The 23,257-nt window shown below is 46.0% G+C and overlaps 1 protein-coding gene across 5 annotated transcripts in view; it reads left to right on the plus strand.

Moving 5' to 3' along the window:
* Positions 1 to 23,257, plus strand: part of FRMD5 (FERM domain containing 5) — a 292,774-nt gene that overhangs the window by 230,773 nt on the left and 38,744 nt on the right. For all 5 annotated transcript variants that reach the window (XM_065412241.1, XM_065412242.1, XM_065412243.1 and 2 more), the window contains 3 exons: positions 3,602 to 3,699; positions 8,171 to 8,294; positions 10,091 to 10,178. In XM_065412241.1, the coding sequence (XP_065268313.1) occupies positions 3,602 to 3,699; positions 8,171 to 8,294; positions 10,091 to 10,178 (310 nt within the window). The remainder of the gene's footprint in view (positions 1 to 3,601; positions 3,700 to 8,170; positions 8,295 to 10,090; positions 10,179 to 23,257) is intronic.

A 23,257-nucleotide genomic window follows, 5' to 3' on the forward strand; every position in this document is an offset into this window, starting at 1 on the left:
TATAATAAGAATTGAAATGCAGGTCAGATTTATGCTTTGGCGGGGGTGAAAACTTGGCCAATTAAGGCCATCAAAGATTTAGCCCCTTGCAATTAATATAACAATAAGGGGGGTGGGGTGGGGGGAGCAGTAGCACTTTGTGTTACTTGGAGTCTAGAGCCAGATAGACAATGGCTTATTTCCAAGATAACATGATTGCATGTTTTGATGACTTCTTTCCCTCCATTGGCATATCTACTTTTTTACAGGTGTGTAAATCTATAACTCTCTCTGTCTTTGGGTTCTAGTGACATCCATTTCTCCAAGGCAGAAGAATTCAAATGAAGCCCTGGTTTTCATGGAAGAAAAAGCTGTTCTTAGGCATAGGGGTCACTCGTCAGTTGAGTTTGTTCACTTTGTCAGTGTTCCAGTCCCAACACATTGGCGAGACAGACCGAACGAAATCAGTTAGAAAGTAATGAACAGGGAGGATAAGTGAAGCTGGTTCTAAGAAAGTTCAGATATTGATTTGTGCTGAGACCAGGAAAAAACTCCAGTCAGTTCAGAGTTAAATGAGCTTTAAAAGTTCCTGATTGAAGAGAAAATCAGCAATAGGAAGAATGGCTGAGCTGTGAAGAGGGAACTCTCTAGTTCAGAAAACTGCATAACTTTCTTCACTACGTTTTTAAAGGAAGCTACAGTTCCAGAACACAAGCCCTTCTCTCAAAAAGTCCCTTTTGCTGGCTGAGTTGGGTGTTTTCTACGGACGGGGGAATATTTGCAAGTTCTTTGTGTTGGGGGCCTCTTGAAACCTTTTGCTGCAGTTCACAAAACTAGACGAAGTTCACAAATGTATTTCCCCTAATTTAAACCCATGATTTCTTCAGGGCTTTATTACAAGGTGATTCCGTTTTTGAGCAACGTGTATCTGTAGGTAAGGGAAAGCTCTGAAGCCAGCTGGCTCTGTCCATGGTGCTCGTATAGAACGTTTGTGCTCTTTCTCTGCTTTGTTTTCAGCGTCCTTGTCACTCGCTCTCCCCAATCGCTGCTCCATTTTCCATCCTACCTTGTCATTGGATGTTTCTCCTGCTGTCTGCTTCCCTTGTCACAGTCTTTCCTCAGTGGAGCATAAACACAATCACCGTCTTGTCTGCGTCCAACTTTTGCCCTCCATGTTCATGTGAGTTTGGTATTAGGCCAAATTAGTTCATCCATATCTACTTCTGTCCACTATTGTTTGATGATCTAATAATTCGATACAGATCCTGTACTTGAAACCCAAAAGAGACTGACTGACTGCTTCTGCAGTCCCACCATTGCACTGACGTAGGGCAGATTTAGATGTGCTGGGAATCTGCGTGGGGCATTGGACATCACAATTGGTGGATTGAAGTGTCATCAGCTGACTCGTTAGTTCATTTGAATGATTCAGCATTTTTTGCCCAGTTCTGGGCAGATGAGATGGCCAGTAGCTACCCAGTATGCAAGACAGTGTTCAAGTACCTTGAGAGTTGCCTGTGTTTGTTATTGTCTAATAAACTATAATATACCCAGAAAATATGGGCAAGGGCCACAAAAGTCAGGCCACAGAAAAGCTTAAATTATGTGTCCTGCACCATCATCTGCCCTTTTGTTCTTAAATACGGTCCATTAATTAAGGCCTGCAAGACGAAGAGATTTCGGGGGCTGGGATAGAAAAAGGAAGAGCTGTTCCCCTCTTTGGGTGACGGTAACAAATACACATTTGGCACAGGCATGAGGGCTGGTGTGGGAAGATTTCTTCTGTATGTCTGCGAATGGCTCATGTCCCGTGGCATGGCAGGGGCTAAGGTAGCTCTGTCTAGGTGTGGTAAAGACGATACATTGCATGTTAATGCTGCCTGTGGGCATCAGGGCTGATGCAGTCTCTTCTTGCCCCTCTCCGTGTGTCTTTCAAAATCAGCCATTATGGCAAAGGCAGGGTGTTGCATCAGAACGACAGTGATTTTTCACAAACACAGTTTGCTTTTTTCCCCATGTCAGTTCCCAGATATGCCATTGGGACGTAACAATTTGGTTGCAGCTGAGAACTCTCTATTTTGGGATCTAGTCAGGCCAATGAGAGGTCTCATCCCGTTTTCCACTACCCAAGAGCAGTAGCCAGCATCACTGTGTTTTAATCTTCTATAACATGGGCCTCCACCCCTGTCCACACCTCTCAAGCCACGCTTTTCTGCATTAGTTCCTTCATGCCTGTAGATCTAGGGCTCCCACTGCTAGGTATTAATGTCTTCTGCATTAGCCCTTTGTGTTGGAAAATTCTGGCTCCCACTGCAATTTAAAGGTATAGGCATACAGGGAAACCGTCCTGGGTCACCAAAAACGGCCCTCCAGAACTGGTTTAAGTGGTTAGGTAGAAATGGAAGATATATTCTCCCATCCGCAAACAGGATTACAGAGCGCACCTGACCCTCACCAGCATTGCTGTGAGATTTGGGTACATATGAATAGTACTCAATGCGGGGAGATTAGAACTTGAAATACATAGCGAAACAGCTGGAATGGTGACATGGATATTCATTCTGTAGGGTAGCAAAGGGTAAAAGCTAATTAGCTGCTAGGGGCTGGTTCTACTTATAAAGACATTTTGAGTCTAAATCTGCCATGAGATGTATGCATGAAACTAAGAGCAGAGCTGAGGCTTGCATTTGTCTCAGCGGTATCAGAAGGAGAATGATGTGGGTTATGGTAGTTGGGTTTTTCTCAACATTCTTGTAATTTTATCAGTGAAATGATGACGCTTGCAGTATCAGAAATCTGTACTCAAGAAATCAAGCCTGGCTGAGGTTCTGCAGAATGGAAGTTAAATTATTTAAACATATTTCCAAGCATGCCAATTTACAATTTACTCCTTAATTACGTGAATTATGTTTTACATCAGATTGTTTTTCCCAAATGTAATGAATGCCATCGTAACTCAGTCTGAACTGCCACACAGTTACTTATTTTAAGTTTATTATCATACTATAATTTTTTGTCATATTTTGTTTTTTCTTGGTACTGGCTTTGATTTATTGAAATCACATAAAATCTAGGAGAAATAGTGACTGTCGAGCATAGGAATTGCTGATTGTATTGTCAGCTAATGATAGATGCCAAGGAGGTGAATGCTTACAGAGGGATCTAAGCTCTTAGAGGGGTCTTGTGGACGAGTCTTTCTGGAGTGTTCCCATTAAACGCACAGCTCTTAATCTCTGTCTGCAGCTCTGCTTTGTGTTATTAATTTCTGCGCCTGTAAGAAGGCAGGTAAGTGACTAGATGGTTGTGTCTCGGACCCGCACGACACATTATGAATCAGATTCTTGTCTCTCATATATGCATATCGCCACTCCTGTGGACTTCAGCGGGAGTGGCACGCATGCATCGGAGCCCTGAGAATTGACCCTAAATTGAGAATTGACTGGCAAATTAGCACTTGACTAAATCACAGCCGATGTAATCTCTTGTAAATGGAACGTTTGGAGAGAATTTAAAGTGGAAATGTCTCGATACAGATTTTCTTTGTTTGAGTCACACGTTTAGGTAACTTAAGCATTGCTTAATAAAAGAAATAATTCAGAGCTAAGTCTGTTTCTCTCCTCAGGTATTTAGTCTTCCTGCAGATCAAAAGAGATCTCTACCATGGCCGCCTTCTCTGCAAGACATCGGATGCTGCATTGTTAGCCGCCTATATCCTTCAAGGTAATGCTTTGTGACCAGATAAATTTGCTTTTCATGCTAAGTACTGATTACATTATTTCACTTACAGTAGATCACTGCACCTTGAATACAAATGTCATCTAACCAATGCAGGGCTCATACTTCAAGATTGTACTTGTGACAGTACCACGTTGGTCTATAATAGAATTAGAATTGATAGTGTGATCTAAACTGTACCAGAAGCAACAACTCTGCCATCTATTCCCTCAAAGTTATTCCACCTGGATTCAGGTCAGTTGTGTCTGAATAAATGGCCCTTTGATCAACATTATGTGTCTAGTATTTTCCACTTGCTTCCATCTGAGGATCTCAAAGCACTTTACAAAATCACAATCTCCCTGTCAGGCAGGTGGGTTTATCCCCATTTAACAGATGGGAAACTGGTAGAGAGAGATGAGGCACCATGCATTAAGCGACACCGATTCAGTGATAGAGCGAAAAGGGCATCTAGAACTCCTGATTTCCAGGTCAGTGTGCTGCAGCTACTAATCCACACTTCCTCTGTAACTAGGATACAGGGATTTCCAGAGCTGAAGTGATGCTCTCCGATAGGTAGGTAAGGCTTGTGGCAGCATGGGACTCAGTACTGATTTCAGAGAAACCTCCTAGGTAATTTGGGATACTTGCAGGATAGAAAACAGTCTCATGTGTTGAGACTTACTACAGAAGTTTTGCCACATCCTCAGACATACCAGACCTTGGTGTCCAGACATGCATCAGTGCTGTAGTTGTGCTCCTAGGGACTGATAGATGCAATAGTACGTGATAACTGGTGCTTTCGAGAGTGTCACTGTCATGCTGTTATTACCCTCTGATTTGGAATCTCAAAGTTAAATCGGTTGGTCCTATCCTGATTTACCCTCCTCAGCGTAACTTTCTCCTTCCTGTCTTCCATCAGCCATCCCAGTACTAGACAGCAAGTGAGTGTGGCCAGTTTTGGCAGGGTGATGCCTAGTTATCAGTGTAAAGACAGAGAAGGAAGCTTGGTTATGTTTATATTTTTCAGTATTGCTTGAAACTGCAGTTATGGTGACTGGCTCTGTAAATCCCATCTCTTGAAGTCTTCAGATTAGGACCGGATGCCTTACTGAACGGTTTGCTTTAGTCAAACACAAGTTTCTGGGCTCAATACGGGAGTAACTGGATGAAATTCTGTGGCCTGTGTTATACAGGAGGTCCAACTAGTTGAAGGAATAGTCCCTCGTGGCCTTAAAATAGATCAATCTAAATACAACAGACAGAGAAGCTAGATAAGAAATAGACTCATTTACTGAAAGTTGAGAATGACATTTGTTTTTTTCCCTTGTCTGAATGAAGAAAGTCAGAATTCCTGGGTAAACGCTATTAGCTGTAGAAGTGCATCTCTTTACAAACCTCAGAGAAGGGTGGATTCCAAAGGAAAGACCTGGTTTATGGAGCTTTACATTTTAACTAAGGAAAAATGAAATAATTGTTTTGTGCTTCAGCTAACAACATTAATGTCTGCACCATTACCATCTCCCGGTCTCTCAAATATGTACACACCAGACAAATCAGCATGGATAGTCCTAAAGAGCCTCGCAACAAAATACTGCTCTTTCCACAGGAGTAACTGCATGCCCTTCCAGCGTGTGGCTTTAAAGAGGGACCCTACTACAACAAACTAGGGTGATCAGATGTCCAGATTTTATAGGGACGGTCCCGATTTTTGGGTCTTTTTCTTATATAGGCTCCTGTTACCCCCACCCCCGTCCCGATTTTTCACACTTGCTGTCTGGTCACCCTACAACAAACACAGGTTTGTTAGTTGGTGGCACAAATGAACATGTCCTTGTGCAAATTCATTACTTTACATCAGGCTCATCAGCCAAGAAACAACTTGTCAGCAAGTCGCAGACAGGACCAGATTGGTTGCACAGCTGGGGTGGGGGGAAACATCTGCAAACCTCCTGCTTATTTTACCGCTCCTGATCTTGCCAGTGCCCCTGCTATGCAGAACACTCGATATCCCCAGCCCAAGACATGGAAAGGCCAGAAGAGGCCAACATCCCTTCAGTTTGTGGAGTCCTCTAAAGGATTGAACAGCTGAAGGTCTGGGTTGAAAATCTGTAGACATTCTGATAGCACAGACTAGTATTAAGTTTGACTGACACTTCTCATAAGAAGACCCTGTTTTCAGTTGCTTATAACTTTGCCAAACTTTAACTGTTTGGGCTGAAATTTTCCATTCTGAGTGTCTGCCTCAGACTGACTTCGTTTTGGCTGAAATTTAAAAAAAAAATCATCTGTTTCTGAGAATGAGACTAGGGCAAAATACATTGTTTTCTCCATGTTAAAAAATTCTAGCACTCCAGAGCTTTGAAGCTGAGACTTTGGCAGCAGGGTGGCATTTGTGTTTGGGGTGTACTATTTGTCATTCCCATGAAATCTGCTCAGATTTGTCCAAGCCTTTGAAAAAGGGGTCCCTATGGAAAAAATACAATGTGACTGTGTCATTAAAGACTCTGTCATAATGCATGTGCATAAGAAAGCTGATTTAAGGTGACGTGGGCCACCTTACATTTGGCATTTCCTAACTTTTGAGTGCTTGACCTTGCAACTCATAGTTACATGGGGCTAATAATGTTCTTTTTAATGTAGTTTGTGTGTGTCATCACTGACATAGAGCCAGGGATGTCCAGAATGACAAGTTACAGCTCCAAAGCATGAACAAGATATTTCATAGTAGACCGGATATTTTTTCTACATTCACACACGTGTTTACAGTTCAATATATTTGAATTTTTCAAAGGCACTAATCATTAGTTTTGATGCCTCCCCTCTAAATTGCTACAGGGGGGAAAATACACCTGTATTCCCCCTCCCCCTTTAGCATTCTACAGGGGAAGCATGCACATTACCATAACATCTACATTTCACTAGGAGCCGCAGACCAAAGGAAATTGAATGGGAGAGAGAGAGGTCCTTTCCAGCTGAGTTGTGAGATGCTGCAGATGCAGAACTTTTATACAGCATGGAAAGCGGATATGCAGCTAAGCAGCATGAGACACAGGGATGAAATCCTGTACTGCCTTGTTCAGCCAAGAGAGAACTATTTTTTCGTCTCTTTTCTGTTCCCCTTTACTGCAGCTTAAGTCAAATTTGGATTTAATTACTGGCTGCTTCCAAGAGGGTGATGAAGGTGGAGACGGGGCAGCTGCCTGTTCAGCCAGTCTCCAGGAAAAATCAGCCCATTTCTTTCAGACGTATGAAAGGAGCAGAGCTGATTTCTAATCAGCTGATAAGACAGTTTACTGTCTCGGCTTCCAGCCTGGTAGCTATATGTTGCACCGCTGCGGGAGCTGCTCCTCATCATGCTAATTGTTCAGGGGAGATTACGAACAATCTTGAAGGTGTGATGGAGCGAGAGGAACCAGCTCTGAGCTATTCACCTGCATAATCCTCGATGTTTCTGATGGGACCGTGGGGTCTAGAGGAGTTTTGCTTTGCTGAGGCTCCCACGGACATTCTTGTTGGGCTGTGTTCTTGGCTCAGTGTCACTCTTTAGATTTTGGGTTGGGAAAAGTGTCCCAATCTCAAAGCAAACCTCGGGGTGGGGGAATAGCCACGTCTCGCCTGATCTCATGCTGGGGCCATTGGAAGCCATGAATGGCACATGATTGGAGCAGGATTTCAAGCCCTGGTTCTCTTGACAGGGGCTTGAGTTTGCTCTACAGAGTCATGAACCTGGCCTGAACGTGAAGACTCTAAGTAGACATGGAACCCGGGGAGTGTCATGTGATGTCCTTGTATTGAAGCAAACATTGCACATGCCTGGGTGTTTAACGATTTGGAATGGGGTATTTTCCCTGATTGCTGGGCATTTCCTGGATTCAGGGTGGGTATGTTTTCTGTGTGCCAATCGAAGCCACCAGCGTGGGTGGGTGGGGCCTGGGGTCTATCTGGGTGAGCCATTGGAGTGGGGAAGGACATGACAGGGAGAAGCTCAACGTAAGCTGTCTTCACCCACCCCCATCCTGCAGAGGACACCTCCCCATAGATTAAAGTGGTCCCTCGGGGATGCCACAGCTGGTAGTGTAGCTGCAGTGGAATCATGTCACTGGAGTTGGTGACCTGAGCCCTACCCCTGCAAGGCGCTGAGCATCCTCCATTCTCATCAGCACCTGGGGGTTTGAAGGTACCCATCACTTTGGAGGCTTGGCCCCCTGGAAGGGAACTGCTCTGTATCCCATTGCCAGCCCCCTCAGCTAGTTAGCCCCTCGCTATCAACTTCATTTGGAGAAGAAACAGTTTTCTGTTCCCAACAAAACCAACTGCCATGAAAACCCACAAACCCCCTTTCTGGGAAGATGCCCTTTGACTTTCAATATTAAACCATTTTGCTCTTTTAATTGCAGTTACTTCTAGAAATGATTTCACTCCAAATGATGAAAACCTTGTTATTTCATTATGTAGCCTTTCTTTCTTTTACTAGCCGAGATTGGGGACTACGACCCTGGGAAGCACCCAGAAGGCTACAGCTCCAAGTTCCAATTTTTCCCCAAACATTCGGAAAAGCTGGAAAGGAAAATTGCAGAGATTCACAAAACAGAACTCAGGTAACATTAACTTTGGGATTTAACATACTGTACCATTTAAAAGGGGTCACGTATGTCGATTAACTATAGACTTATTGTATTTTTTTTACTACTATTCCTATTTAGGGTTTTGAACATAACAGTTATGTGTAATGGGATGAGTAGCTTTATTATAAATAAATAAATAAAGATATCCCATCTCCTAGAACTGGAAGGGACCTTGAAAGGTCATCAAGTCCAGCCCCCTGCCTTCACTAGCAGGACCAAGTACTGATTTTGCCCCAGATCCCTAAGTGGCCCCCTCAAGGATTGAACTCACAACCCTGGGTTTAGCAGGCCAATGCTCAAACCACTGAGCTATCCCTCCTCCCCAATACACTAAATCAGAAAAAAGAGTTTCTTTTGGTAACATGGTTCACATTTATTAAGAGGGAAAATAATGGAGATGTTCTTAAAAATTAAGGTCAATTTATTAAGCACTATTAGAGGCATTACAACAAAAATAGAAATATTCTGGAAATAGGGCATGGCATCTAATACCAAACCTCTACTTGCTGAAATAGGAACATAATAAAACTGCCTAAAAAAAATTACCAAAAGTGCTTTAAAATGTAGATAATCAAAGAAGAATAAAAAACCTGAAATCTTTTTTTATTCATCTTCTCCATTGAACATCCGTCCGATGAGATTTCAGACTGAGGTCTCGACCGTTTGTAGAATTAAAGAAAGGGCCTAAAGTGGTCTCAGTGGAGTGCTGGGAATATTGTTTCCCGACAAAGGAATGTCGTTAGTTTGTAACAGAAATGTCTGTCTCAGGCAGTTTGTATCAATGGATTCCTAATATCTCCTCACGTGCCGGGGCCCAGCTCAGGTGGAGTCTCTGACTTTTATGTATTTATTTTGCTGAGTCTTGAACTCGCCCCAGTTTAAGGGTTGATTAAAGATCCCATGGCTTTTTCTTATCGAGCAGGGATGGGAACTATATTTCATCCTGGATAAATATAGTCTGCCTTCCTAAATTCCCCCTGCAGTTTCAGCTGCCTGCTCTATTATTCACATCCTATTTTGGGATGAGGTGCTGTATAAAAGTAAGGTATCATCCCATTATGATATTCCCATTATACTAGCTGTATCTTTGTTTACGACATATGACAAGCCACAGTCTACTACACTTCAAGTCCATTCTCAAAACTGTGTGAAGGTGACCCAGGCAATAAGGTTTGCAAGGTTGCCGGCAAGATAAGACTCCAGAATGGGCATCCTGGAAACCAGAGATAGTAAAGCTGTTCCTGTGGTGCTGGGGAAGGAGTAATGAGCTGTCCGTGGTCCGTAGATAATTTATTGAGCTTGCTTTTACCAGCTCTCGCACTTCCTAAGAGGGAGTTCGGTATTTGTTTTTAACCTCAGATACTTGTATAGATGTTACGTCATTTGATGTGACATCATAAAAGGGACCTGAAAAACTGATATGGAATGGGCTGTTTTCAGCATAGAATGCTCCGCAACCAAGTGAAATGCTTATCGCAGCCGGGGCTGATTGTATTTAATTAAACCTTACCTTGTGCAGAGGCTCCTTTCTTCTGTTCCTTTGGAGGGTTGGGAGCCTGTCTTCTGTACTGCTGAAGTCCAGCTTGCAGAACGGGAAGGACAGGCTTAAGAGCTGAGTCCTTTTACACGATCCTATTTTAGATTCAATATGCTGGCTGAATAAAGTCAACGGAATCTGCTTGAGTTGATGCCCGGTATTGCTAATGGAAACAGTGAACATAATGACTGGTCCTGATGTTCACACCTTTCCCTGATTTTCTTTCCTCCAGTGGTCAGACACCAGCTACTTCAGAGTTAAATTTTTTAAGAAAAGCCCAGACCCTGGAGACATACGGAGTTGACCCACACCCATGCAAGGTAAAGCTCATCTCTAAAAGCTTTTTTCTTCTGTTAGATTTTCAGCCTTGCAGATGACTAGCAAATGACAAGTTGCAAAGGTTACATTGGTTGGTTCCAAGTACAGCAATTTATCCTTGCCAGCACAGTGCCTGACATGGCATTTGCAGGGCCATGCGATAGTGACATGTTCTGTATATGGCATGCAGGCCCTCTTCAAGGGATAGGCCTGATTAGCGGCCCCTTGGTAGCTTGGATTAAAAATGGCATAAAGGTTTGGTTCTGGGTGCTGCTGAGAAATGTAGTCACCAGAGTATTTAAGGAAACTACAGAAGAACCTCAGAGTTACGAACACCTCGGGAATGGAGGTTGCTCCTAACTCTGAAATGTTCCTAACTCTGAACAAAACATTATGGTTGTAGTTTACAACCGAACACTGCCTTAATACAGCTTTGAAACTTTACTATGCAGAAGAAAAATGCCGCTTTTAACCATGTTAATTTAAATGAAACAAGCACAGAACCAGTTTCTTTACCTTGTCGAATATTTTTTTAACTTTCCCTTTATTTTTGTAGCAGTTTACGTTTAACACAGCACTGTGCTGTATTTGCCTTTTTTGGGGGGTCTCTGCTGTTGTCTGATTGTGCACTTCTGGTTCCAACTGAGGTGTGTGGCTGACTGGTCAGTTCGTAACTCCAGTGTTCTACTGCATAGGAAAGTCAATTTAAATGAAGACAAATGAAAGGACAATGTTTAATCATCCTTTGCAGCAACATTTATTTTTGAGGAAATGACAAGATCAGTAATATGTGAGAGAGATCCATAGGTATTGAGCCGCCACAGATGGGCTCAATTCCCAGCGCTCCCTGGCCCATAATTTAGTTTTCTTTACAAAATGATTTTTATTGACTTTGGTAACATGGTCATTTCACTGAGCTGTGATGTGTCCCATAGAATTCCATTGCACGTTTATGAATGTGTGACAGCGTAAAGCAGACAGCGAATAAGTGTGTGACGTCAGTGTCTTTACCCTATGGGGGTCTCCCAGTTATTTAAAGTGAATTTATACAGCATAAATGCCTGACAGTGCAAGTAAAAGTGCTAATGTTTGGGCTGGGTTGCCTGCCCCATTCACTGGCATTGTCTTGCCCTGTGTTTTGGATTTATGAAGCAGTTAGCACTTACTACAGAGAGAGGCCAATGCAGAGTTGGGACAAATGAATTACTTTGTCAGCTCAGTTTTCTTGGTTTGCCAAACGACTGTCACCTTGGGCCGTGTTAACCTAGTAGCCCTTGTCTTTCCTGGCTCAGCATTGGCATTCCCCACAGCAGAGCTGTACTTTACATGTTCCTCTCCTTTAGGCTCCCTTATGCTTGTCCCTTTCAGAAACGCTTATTCCCCACATCTGCTTAAAACTAGCCCGTCCCCAAAGAGTAATTCTCTAGCTGTCGCCTTGCTCCAGAGGTGGATATTCAGGGTGTCACTAGTTCCAAACATTGCTGAGAACACCAGGGCCAGTGGTCAGGGCACTAGCCTGGGACGTGGGAGCTTCAATTCCCTGCTCTGCCACAGACTTCCTGTGTGACCCTGGGCAAGTCACTTAGCCTCTCTGTGCCTCAGTTCCCCCTCTGTGAATTGGGCTAGGGATAACAGCACTGCCTTTTTCGCAGGGGTGCTGTGAGGGTAAATACATTGAAGCTTGTGAGTTGCTCAGATACTGTGGTGCCGGGGACCATGTAAGTACCGAGAGTAGGCAGATAGTAAGACAGCTGGAGGAGTTTCAGCTCTGTCTGTACTCGAATACTCTGCTCTGTTTGACTGTGGGGCGCCTCTGCCCACCATGGTGGTGTTGAACTCCATTGATAGGATCAACCAAGTTCAACACTTGTTAAGCCCCAAACTGTGGTGGACTCCCCCTTCAAAGGCCTTCTTTACATTAGCCTTTTGTCCTTCGATTTTCCCTCTGTTGCTATCAGCTGCTCAGCTCCTCGGTCGGAGCATCCCTAAAAGTGCTAGTTTCTGCCACTGGTGGTGCTGAACAGCTGAGAGCAGCATGGAGGTGCCACCTGCGTTTTGGACACTGTTCGAATTTGCCCTCTGAAAGCAGGTCTACCCGCGACCTGATACGTAAAACTCCAGCAGCTGCCGACACCTCGTCTGCCTCAGCGCGATGGAGATGAAGCAGCATTAGCAATAGTGGGAAATCTTAGGGACCATTTCCTAGTTGAGAAAAAGCCAAAGTGAGTTCAACCACACTTTGTTAAAACAGGTTTAAACTTATTTGATCCCATTCAGCATGCCCGGGGAACCACAGAGTTCAACACCCATTGAGGGGTCAGGGGAGCTGACTCTGACATAAGCAAAATCAACAACAGTCAGAAAGCCTGCAAGCTGTCAGTCCCTCTGCACCCTGGTGTCAGTCAGTCTGTGGCCAGGATGTTTTGTTGACATGTAGGGTGCTGGATGCCTACAGAAGAAGGCTAGTTAACCGTCACACTTGCCAACATCCAGCAGAGATAGTGAGACGCTGCACTCTGGTGCTATCTCAAATTCTAATCAGGAGCCGTGACTGTGTGGCTGTAGCCAGAGTGGAAAAAACATTGAAGTCAATTACACTGATACCCTGATGCTGAATATGTGAGAGTCACTAAGAGACCTTATTACAATGTGCCACCAGCACATAAGAAGAGCAGAGACATTAAGAGAGTTGCTCTGACATTTTCTTATTAGCTAAATAGAGTTCACTTGGGTAATTTTCTGGCCAGCATCCACATTAATGTTCCTACTAGAAGAGATGGAAGTAGCAAGAGAGATGCAGTGTAATAAATAAAAATGATCTCTCTTATCATCGAGAGCATTACCAGGCTGGTAGAATCTGGGGCATGCTGCCCTGGGAAAAATGAGAAAAGGGGAATCATACTGATATAATTAAATAAAATCGGACTGGTCTCTGCACTGATGCCCAGTCTGATCAGCTACCTAATTTAAGGAGGAGGAGATGCCATTATCATCTACTAGTGATCAGACTCCGATCAGCAGAATTCCAGAGGTATTCTCCTTCTGCACATTCAGCTCTTGTTCCCTAGAGAGGAAAAGCTGATTAACTGATGGTGTGTCATTCCCGGTTCCAGAAGAGCTAACGCTGGTTCACTTAGAAGCAGGAAGGGTTGTTTTTTTCCTTGGCTAACAACCACCTCCAGTGTGTCACATTTGAGAGACTCAGTTATGCGGGAGCTTGATACAGGAATAAACACGTGAAGTATGGAGATGGTTTGATTTCAGTGGAGTTCCATTGGAACCCTGCCTTCCCAGGCAGGTTTTCAGACCTCCCTGATTTTCTGCCAGCATGCTGGCTGGCTTCTGGGCAGCCCATGTGCCAAAGTGCCCCAGAGGTAACCCCAGGGCTCCGAGGGTCCATGACTCTGAGGCAGCCACAAGGTGAACTGCCCGGCAGCAAGGGATCCATCCCCTTCACAAGGAATCCTGAAATGTTTAGGTTTCGTTCCAAATTGGAATGGAACAAAATTCTGAAGTATTGAACACCTCCCTGAAATGGAATGCCCCCTCTCCGCACAGCTTGGCTTTTAAGTCAGTGACTTTACTGTCCATGAAGTAATTTGGAGATTTGACCTAAGGATTAAATCCAGTTTGGCACAGAGCTGAGGTATCCTGCAGAGACCGTCTCTGTGGTATCCAGTGGCACCTCTTGATGGAGTCTCCTTGATATTCAAACATTGGTCACCGTCCTGCCCCCCAGTGAGGTCAGTGTCAGGACTGCTGTACACTTCAGAGGGAGCAGAATCAAGCCCATTAACTTACAGAATCTGCACTTCTACAAACTGGCAGTTTTCCGGCCTCTTGGTCTCTCAAACTCCACTTGATTAAGTTGTCCAGTGTCTGGTGATAGTGACTATAGAGAATTCACTGAAAGAGCCTCACAGTTACTTTCCCCTTTCTCCCTTCTTCCCTCTTCCTGGCCATCACATTTAGGGTATGTCTGCCTGACAGCTGGGAGGTGGCATTCCTGGATTGGGTAGATGTACGCACAACGGCTCGGCTCGAGCGAGTGCACGAAAAATGGCAGCGTGGCCACAGCGGCATGGGCGGCAGGGGATTGCACTCGGGCAGCCAGCCCGAGCCACGGCCCGGGCTTCTGTGGCCACGGTGCTGTTTTGAAGTTCTAGCTCGAGCAGAGATGTTGTGTGTACAGCTGCCTGAGCTGGGACTCTGATCCCCCAGCTGCTGTGTAGATGGACCCTTCAACTCGGGGCTCTCTGGCCATATCCAGACACTGCCGTCTGCACAGGTCTGATGCTTCTGGCTAGTGTTAACTAGAGACACGAATTTTGAATCCATCCCATATTTAGGCCTGATCTACATGAGAAAATTAGGTCAGTTTCACTACATTGCTCAGGGGTGTGGAAAATCCACTCCCTCCTCTCCCCTCTCTCTCCCCCCCGCCCCCGAGCAGCATTGTTAAGTTGGCCTATGTCCCCACGTAGATCATGGAGGTAGATTGCCCCTGCTGATGGGAAAACCCCCCGTGTCAGTGTAGATAGTGTCTACACTGGAGCGATGCGGCTGTGCCACTGGAGTGTTTTAGTTGTAGACAAGCCCTCAGTGTCTTGGAACTGGTTCTTTTTAAATCATTATTTTAATTAATTATTACATGTCATCGATCCAAGCCAATGCCGGGCTGTTCGTCTGGGGGAAGATGAACGTTACCGTAAGCTTTCCTTTCATGGGACTGCAGCTCGGTACTGCAGACAGTCTCTGGCAGTAGCATTCATTGATATAAACGTTTCGGTCTGCGACGATGATCAAGAGAGACGTCCCCTTGATCTCGCCGGGCCTTCGTCCGTCACCTTTACAAGCCTTTCCTGTGAATTTCAGGAAGCAGGATCATGGTACAATTGTTTCCCCGCTCCCTTTTGGGAACATTCCCCAGCCTCCTCTCAGTCTCCCAGGCCTGTTCACAATTGCTTTGCAGCATTTCAAAACTCTCCACAGACTTGCTGCTTTTTCCCCCCACTCTGACCTGATTACATCCATTCATGCTCCTTAACCTGCCGCTCCAGCCTGGCCTGTGCCCTATCACCATCCCCAACGGGGGGCCGCTCTTTTGCGGTTGCTGCCTCATCTGTCTGGGACGCTCTCCCTTCCTCCCTGTGAGACACGGGCTCACGTTTTCTCTTGTCAGTCCCACCTCTTTGGCTGAAGACACTGAATCAGTCTGCGGGATCCTTACGGAATGCGGCTGTGTGAAGTACGGATTTTGTAACGAGCTGTGATTGCATGGGTTTGTAGCTTGGTTTGGTGAAACATGGCCAAGGTAGTGGAGACAACTGAGGCACTTCAGAATCCTTGGGAAGGTGCCCCTGGATTTCTTCCAGGCTTTGCCTCGGTTTCCTCTTTGTACGCTGCATGCCAGCTGCAGTGCCTAGGCCTAGGTGGCAAAAGGAGGAAATGGTACACGTGCCATGAGACGGTGCCCACTTTGGAAAAGCACAGGGCCCGAGTCTCACATACTCAAAGACCATGTCTGTGCTACCAGTGCTATAGCAGCATCCCTGTGTGCCGTAGGCATGCCGTGTCAATTCTTACTGGAGATGCAGATTACAGCCGTCGAAGGGGTTTTCCTTCATGTGCAGGAACTCCACCTCCCCACGTGACCGGAGCGAGCTTGACAGACGTGTTCTTCCATTGACCTAGCTGCGTCTACACTGGGAGTTAGGTCGCCATAGTGACGGCACTCAGGGGTGTGGGTTTTTCGCACCCCTTAGCACCATGGCTGTGTCAACCTCACTTCTATGTGTAGACCAGGCCTGAGGCCCATTTACATCACTCCTGTTTTCACACCCACTTTAAGTCCCCTTTATACTGTCAGAGGTGTGTAAATAAGAACCAGGCGCACAATGTTTAATTTTCTTCCATTTATTTTCTTCCTGGTTTAGTTTGTGACATTGTACAAGTAAAGGAGTTCACCTGAGCAGGTAGGGTTTTGCGAGTGTGTGGGGGCAAGGAGCCCGTAGAGGGAGCTAGAGTATAACTGGTTGCTGGCAGGTTGTAGCAAGGGACCTAGGCTGGCAGGTAATATTAGCAGAGACCCATGTGAGCATTAAGGTCCTTTCTCCGACACAGGGAGGGACAAGCTTTGTTGTAAAAGATTCTTACTGAAATAAAACGGTTCCCTTTTTGTGTACTTCAAAAAGTGCGTGTGTCTGCCTGCCTGATTTGACAGGGGGACTCATCCTCAGACTGTCAGAGTGTGTGTGTGTGTAAAGTGCTGGGGGACTCGAACACTGTTTCACCAGTGACATTAGCAGTTTGGGAGCATTCCAGCAGGGGAAGTGGCTGCATAATCTCGTCAGGGGGCAAACTCATTTCTAAACAAAACAAATTCTTTGAGAAGATGTGAATATGTTAAATCTTAGGAGTCGATAGATAATAGAAGAAAAGTGGGAATTAAACATATAAATCACTTGGCTTTTTACATAGTCCTTGACTGAAGAATGTATTCAACAAGCAGGCAGAACTATGGGAATGGTCAGCAGCGTGGCCTGTGTGAAGTTACTTTTTTGATTATCCATAGGAGTCAGGAATCACGGGAGTGGAATATAAGAGTCCGACTGTGAAGATCATCTCTTTTCTGCAAAATCATCATCATCATCAAAATCTCTTTGTGACCCAGCTCCGTTCCCAGTGACACACAAATCCCGTCTCAGTTCAGTATGCTAAATCTTTATGGAATATTCCATTCTGCCAATCCCCTCCTCTCCCAGAGGTTTATAGAGATATATTAAACATTAGATGTGAATCAGAGGAAAATTAAAATGGGACTGTGCTGTGAGAAAGCATTTATCATATTGGGCTCCTCTGAGATTTGTTGTCTGACAGGAACAGTGCTACATCACGGATGGTGCATTTAATATTTAATCTACTATTTAAAAAATGCTACATTTAATTTATATTAATGTGGACCATTTTCTTTCTGTGACTTATATGTTTAACTTCTATTTTCATTTTTTGACTGCATCCCAACCTTAGTTTATTTGTTTCAGAATGTGTAAAAAAACAAAAAACCCCAATAGCATTTCCCCTAATCCAGGGGTCGGCAATGTTCGGCACGCGGCTCGCCAGGGTAAGCACCCTGGCGGGCCGGGCCAGTTTTATTTACCTGCTGACGCGGCAGGTTCGGCCGATCGCGGCCCCCACTGGCCGCGGTTCGCCGTCCCGAGCCAATGGGGGCGGCGAGAAGCGGCGCGGGCGAGCGATGTGCTGGCCGCAGCTTCCCGCCGCCCCCATTGGCCTGGGACGGCGAACCGCAGCCAGTGGGGGCCGTGATCGGCCGAACCTGCCACGTCAGCAGATAAATAAAACTGGCCCGGCCCGCCAGGGTGCTTACCCTGGCGAGCCGCGTGCCGAACATTGCCGACCCCTGCCCTAATCCCTTCCCATCCAGCCAAAGTGCTCAGGGCACCAAGCAAAGGAATAAAGACAAAGTGTAACCATTTCAAAAGTGCCTATGTGATTTAGGAGCCTAGATCCCATTGAAAATCAATAGGACATAAGAGTCTGTGTGAGGAAATCCGCCCAGGGCTGCCATCCTTGCTCCTATGCCCTTCTCCAGCCGCGGCGACGCAGCCCAGGTAAAGGGGATCGACCTGGCATCCTTCTGTCCCAGCAATTTATGGCTTCCAGGATGGTCCTCTGACCTAGTGCAGAGCATCCTGGAGAACTGGCCCCGGGACCAGGGGAAGGGAACGGTGGCACGAAATCACCTTTGTATCCCCAAATCCTGAGCTGCACCTGACATCTTGGGATCTGGCCCGTGGTTAGGGAGTATTCTGTGTGTAGCAACGCTTCCCTCATGTCGGAAATAGAGCCTGGTCACAGTGGAGACACACGGAGATCTTTCCACTTTCTCAAACCGTGTCCAGAATCTCAGACGCGATTAGTTTGGGGATTTATGTGTCGCTTTGTGCAGGAGATTGGGTTGAGGTTGTTCAGAGAATGCTTTTTACTTTTGACCATTCACCCTTGTCACACTGAGATGGATTTCACTCTAATCTGGATTTAAAACCAATTTGTTCACTACTCAAATTCTCGCGATCTAATCAGAGAAACTAGCTGCCAGTATGGCTTTGACATGTATTTCAGGTGACGTCCTCTCTGCTGTGTGGGGCTGAAACACAAGGACAATAACTGAGATTTGTGTTGAGATGATGGAAACACCCTAAAATGTTACAACTGTGCAAATTAGAAAGCACTGATAATGCTGTAGTCCCTGAGCAGGAGGTGGGCTCTGGGCTGCAGATCCTGGTTAGGGCTGGTGGAATCTCCCAACCCCAGCTTTGCTGATTTTTGTGTGTGCTGTTTGCTATCAAACAGGGCTTTGGTTTTGGTATGGATATTTGCTAAGCCAGTCTTGTCGCTTGATGTAAATATTAAGCAATCCTTAGCTGATGTAAATCAGCATCACTCCTTCTACCTACATAGCTCACCTTGGGCATGATGTCTGGTAAGGACAGGTTATACAAGGCAGGTGTGCTGAGCAGTCTACTTTCCCCAATTAATGTGTGCTACACTGACTTATTCAGTGCACCCATAAGCATGGGGGTTGTCTTCTGCGTCCTTGCATGGCACGGTCAGAAGCCATCGCAAGCGCCGTGGGTAAAAATAATAAACCCATCACTTGAGTGGATTGATAGAAAGAGAAAGCTTACACCTGGAGCAACAGCTCAACACCTGGACGTGGAATCAGAGAAAATCCAGCCTGTCTGAAACAATAGAGCTGAGACATCTTGGGATTTTAGCATGATGGCCACAAGAGCTAAACACTGACATCTTCATGTTCAGCGCCGTGTACATCTCTTGTAAATTGACTCCGAGCTGTAGTGCCTGCAGTCACGGGAAATGCTCTACTGCATTCCCTGCATTTCATGGAGCAAATATAAGCCCAAGAGGCGCCTCCACGGCTCCGGCCGTTTCTGAGGATCTAGTTCTGAAAAGCGCATGGGGGGCGTTTAGGGCGTGATGCTGTATAAAAGGGCGATGGCTGGCCGGGCTCACTGGAGAAGTGCGTGGGGAGCGAGCAATAGGCAGGGCTGGAGCACTGCACCACCAGCATGTTACTAACAATAACCAGATTTACAGAGTTGCACTCAGAGTGAGCACCATGGCTTAGGCCTATAGGTTACCATTCTCTGAGCGGAAGGTAGCCAAACTCACCAGAAACTGGCCACGGGGGAGAGCCACAGCTTTATGGCCTGATCTCCTGGAAGCCCCGCGGCCCCTAATCCTCAGGGGTTGGGCTCTGGGGGGGCTGTGGGGAGAGATACTGGAGGATTGTTCTTGAGTAGCCCTCAGTGGGGGGGTCCATAGCTGCGTAGGCTCCTCTGATGCTCCTCACAATTTCTCTATGGCAGTGGTCCCCAAACTGTGGGGTGCACTCCTCTTGGGAGGCACAGAGGAATGTTCAGGGGCGCAGGGCCCAGGCCAGCCTCCACGTGGGGCAGGGAACAAGTGCCCCCCAGCTCAGCTCCACTCCGCCCCCTGATCCACCGCAGCCCAGCTCCGCCCCCAGCTGCAGCTCCACTCCGCCTCCAGCCCAGCTCCGCCTCCAGCCCAGCTCCGCCCCCAGCTGCAGCTCTACTCCGCCCCCTTCTCCACTGCAGCCCAGCTCCGCCCCCAGCCCAATTCTGCCCCCAGCCACAGCTCCACTCCATCCCCTGCTCCACCTCCACCCTGCTCCGCCCCCAGCCCAGCTCTGCCCTCATTCCCTCTCCACCCCCAGGCCAACTCCGCCTCTAGCCCCAGCTCCTTCCCCATCCCCAGTTCTGTCCCCAGCTTCGCCTTCAGCCCAAGTTCCTCTGCTGAGCCGACTGTGCAGTAAAGTGGGGCAAGGACAGATTCCATTACGGGTGGGGGCGGGGGTGACGGGCAGAGTTTGGGCACCACTGCTTTATGGAATGTGGGGCAACCCCAGGTGTGATAACAGGGCTCGGATAGAACAGTGATGAGGGTCACGTATGTACCTCGGGGGGGGGGGGGCATACGCAGCCCTGCCAATGAACCAGTGTGATGGAGACTCGTGACGTTCCCTGCTCCCATTTGGGCTTGTCCTGTGTAGGGGATCATATGGCTTTTAATGACTGCCACAGTGCCTGGGATTTTTGTGAGGGATTGTCAGCTGTTCGCAAACCCAGTGTGTTATTTGCCTGCAGTCGCCCCATGGCACTGTGCAGTTCTCTAATTACACGCCGAAGCTCTTCTTTGTAGAGGCATTGAGAGGTGATCTGTCCAATAGAAATAATGCCCTAAACAGCCGGACCCCCCAGTGCCTACAATGCTGCAAGCATGATAATATTTTGTCCAAGTTTCACCCCAATAACACCATCCCCTCTGAGCTTGGCACAAGGTTGGTCCCGTGATTTCAAGAAGCAATTAGCACTGTCCGTTAAGCACTTAGTACTGTCCATTAAGAGCTTTTTTATTAGAATGAAAAATGGCTTCATTTCTGCGCGCTGTGTGCCAACAGGAGGCCTTCCAGGTTTGATATTAAAAACGTGAGAGCTCAATGGTGGCTGCAATAATTGCTGATTATACGCGGTTATGAGGTTTTGTGATAAGGCCAAAAATTCAGATCCGGATTCCAAGCTCCCCCAAGTTCCAGGGCGAGGAGATCCATAGGCCAGTCTCTGACATTGTCTGTGCAATGAGTGAAGGATGCCAGCGGACAGCAGAATAACCCATCGGTGAGCACAACTAGCCCGCAAAAGTCTCAGCCGTGTCAAGAAGGGGTAACAGTGTAGTGTGATGTAAGAGGAATAGCTCGAGGGAAGGCATAGAGATGGCCCTCTCTCACTTGCTGTGGTGAAGATTTGAAGCCAAAGGAAAGTCTGCACCTTCTTTTAAATTCCTGTGCTGCCAAGACCCCAAACAGAGATCAGTGGATATTTGGTAGCAGTTACAATGTCAGAGAAAACTTTCTCCAAGGAGCTATCAGCAGCTTCCTGCTCTCATCCAGCAAGCAAAGGGATCTGGGCCTCTTCTGAGTTAACAATTACACTTCCCTCTTACGCAGAATTTAAAAAAGGAGCTTTGATTTTGATTTTGCATTTAATCAAAGTGGCATTGGCTAATGGATTCAGATCTGAGTGCTGGTATATTGGCAGCTATTAATGTTTTTCCCCTTCATGAATCCTTGGTGTACGTGTTTTACACCCAGAGCTTTCACAGATGGCTGTCTCCGGGTGTAGTATGCAGCCATGTCGGTCCCAGGACATTAGAGAGACCAGGTGGTGAGGTAATATCTTTCATTGGAGCAGCTTCTGTGGGGGAAGGTACCAGCTTTTGAGGTCTGTGTGTTACCTCACCTGCCTTGTCTCTCTAGCAGTTGCCTGATAGTTCATAAATACTCCAAAGGAACTGTCATGTTTTAAGTAACATGTCTAAAAAACAGATGTGACCCTCCTAATGTAACCATGACGTCCTATAGCATCAGTAAATAATTGGGGCTTGAAGAGGTGGAATGACAGAACCTCTAATTCGGGAGCTTTTGCAAATATTCAGCAGCTGCAGCTGAGGACAGAGAAATCTTCTTCTGCGTTGGATGGAAATAGAGATCACAGCTCATGACATCTCAGCAGATTACTAGTTACACCCCCCTGTCCAATCTTAACATTGCCTCTTGTTATTTGCTGAGATAATAACAAGTTGTTGTTATGCATTGAATAAATGATATGCTATTTATTTAATTAGATCTAAAGATTTCAAAGCCAACTTATCCCAGGAGTGCATTAACGTGTGACAGGGCTCCATACATTTTCTACCTTTACGGCCTTCTCCCTGATCCTGGGACGAGGGCCTCAGAGCTGCTGTAATTTGTACAATGTTGGCTGGGGATCACCAGAGCATGACACCATCCAGCAGTTACCCCCCGCTGTCCCTGTTGCCCCCCACTGATACAAACAGATTGTATTGGGGCTCAGGGTCTGAGTCAATGTGCTGTGTCATTTATGCAGGTCTAAGTAGACCTTGCTAATGAGCATGTTTTACCTATAGTGTTTGCCGTTTAATGTTTGTCATTTTGATCATAAGAACGGCCATACTGGGTCAGAACAATGGTCCATCGAGCCCAGGGTCCTGTCTTCCAACAGCTGCCATTGCCAAATGCTTCAGAGGCAATTAACACAACAGGGCAATTATCAAGTGATCCATCCCCTGTCGTCCAGTCCCAGCTTCTGGCAGTCAGAGGCTAGTAACGTCCAGAATATGGGATTTCATCCCTGACCATCTTGGCTAATAGCCATTGATGGACCTATTCTCCAGGAATTTATCTAATTCTTTTTTAAACCCACTTATACTTTTGGCCTTCACAACATCTCCTGACAAGGAGTTCCACAGGTTGACTATACGTTGTGTGAAGAAATACTTCCTTTTGTGTGTTTTAAGCCTTCTGCCTATTAATTTCATTAGGTGACCCCTGGTTCCTGTGTTATGTGAAGGAGTAAATAACGCTTCCTTAATCACTTTCTCCACACCAGTCATGATTTTACAGACCTCTATCATATTCCCACGTAGTCATCTCTTTTCTAAGATGACCAGTCCCAGTCTTTTTAATCTTTCCTCGTATGGAAGCTCTTCCAGACCCCTAATTGTTGTTGTGCTTCTCTGTACTTTTTCCAATTCTAATATATCTTTTTTGAGATGGAGTGATCAGAGTTGCACGCAGTATTCACGGTGTGGGCGTACTATGGATTTATATAGTGGCATTATGATATTTTCTCTCGTATTATCTATCCCTTTCCTAATGATTCCTAAAATTCTGTTAGCTTTTTTCGCATGTTGAGTGGACGTTTTCAGAGAATTATCTGCAATAACTCCAAGATCTCTTTCTTGAGAGGTAACAGCTAATTTAGAACCCATCATTTTATATGTATAATTGGGATTATGTTTTCCAATGTGCATTACTTTACACTTATCAACAATGAATTTCTTCCACCATTTTGTTGCCCAGTCATGCAGTTTTGCAAGATCTCTAAGAACATAAGAATGGTCCATCTAGCCCAGTATCCTGTCTTCCGACGGTGGCCAG

The sequence above is a fragment of the Emys orbicularis genome, chromosome 10 (assembly GCF_028017835.1).
Source record: "Emys orbicularis isolate rEmyOrb1 chromosome 10, rEmyOrb1.hap1, whole genome shotgun sequence".
Classification (NCBI taxonomy): domain Eukaryota; kingdom Metazoa; phylum Chordata; order Testudines; family Emydidae; genus Emys; species Emys orbicularis.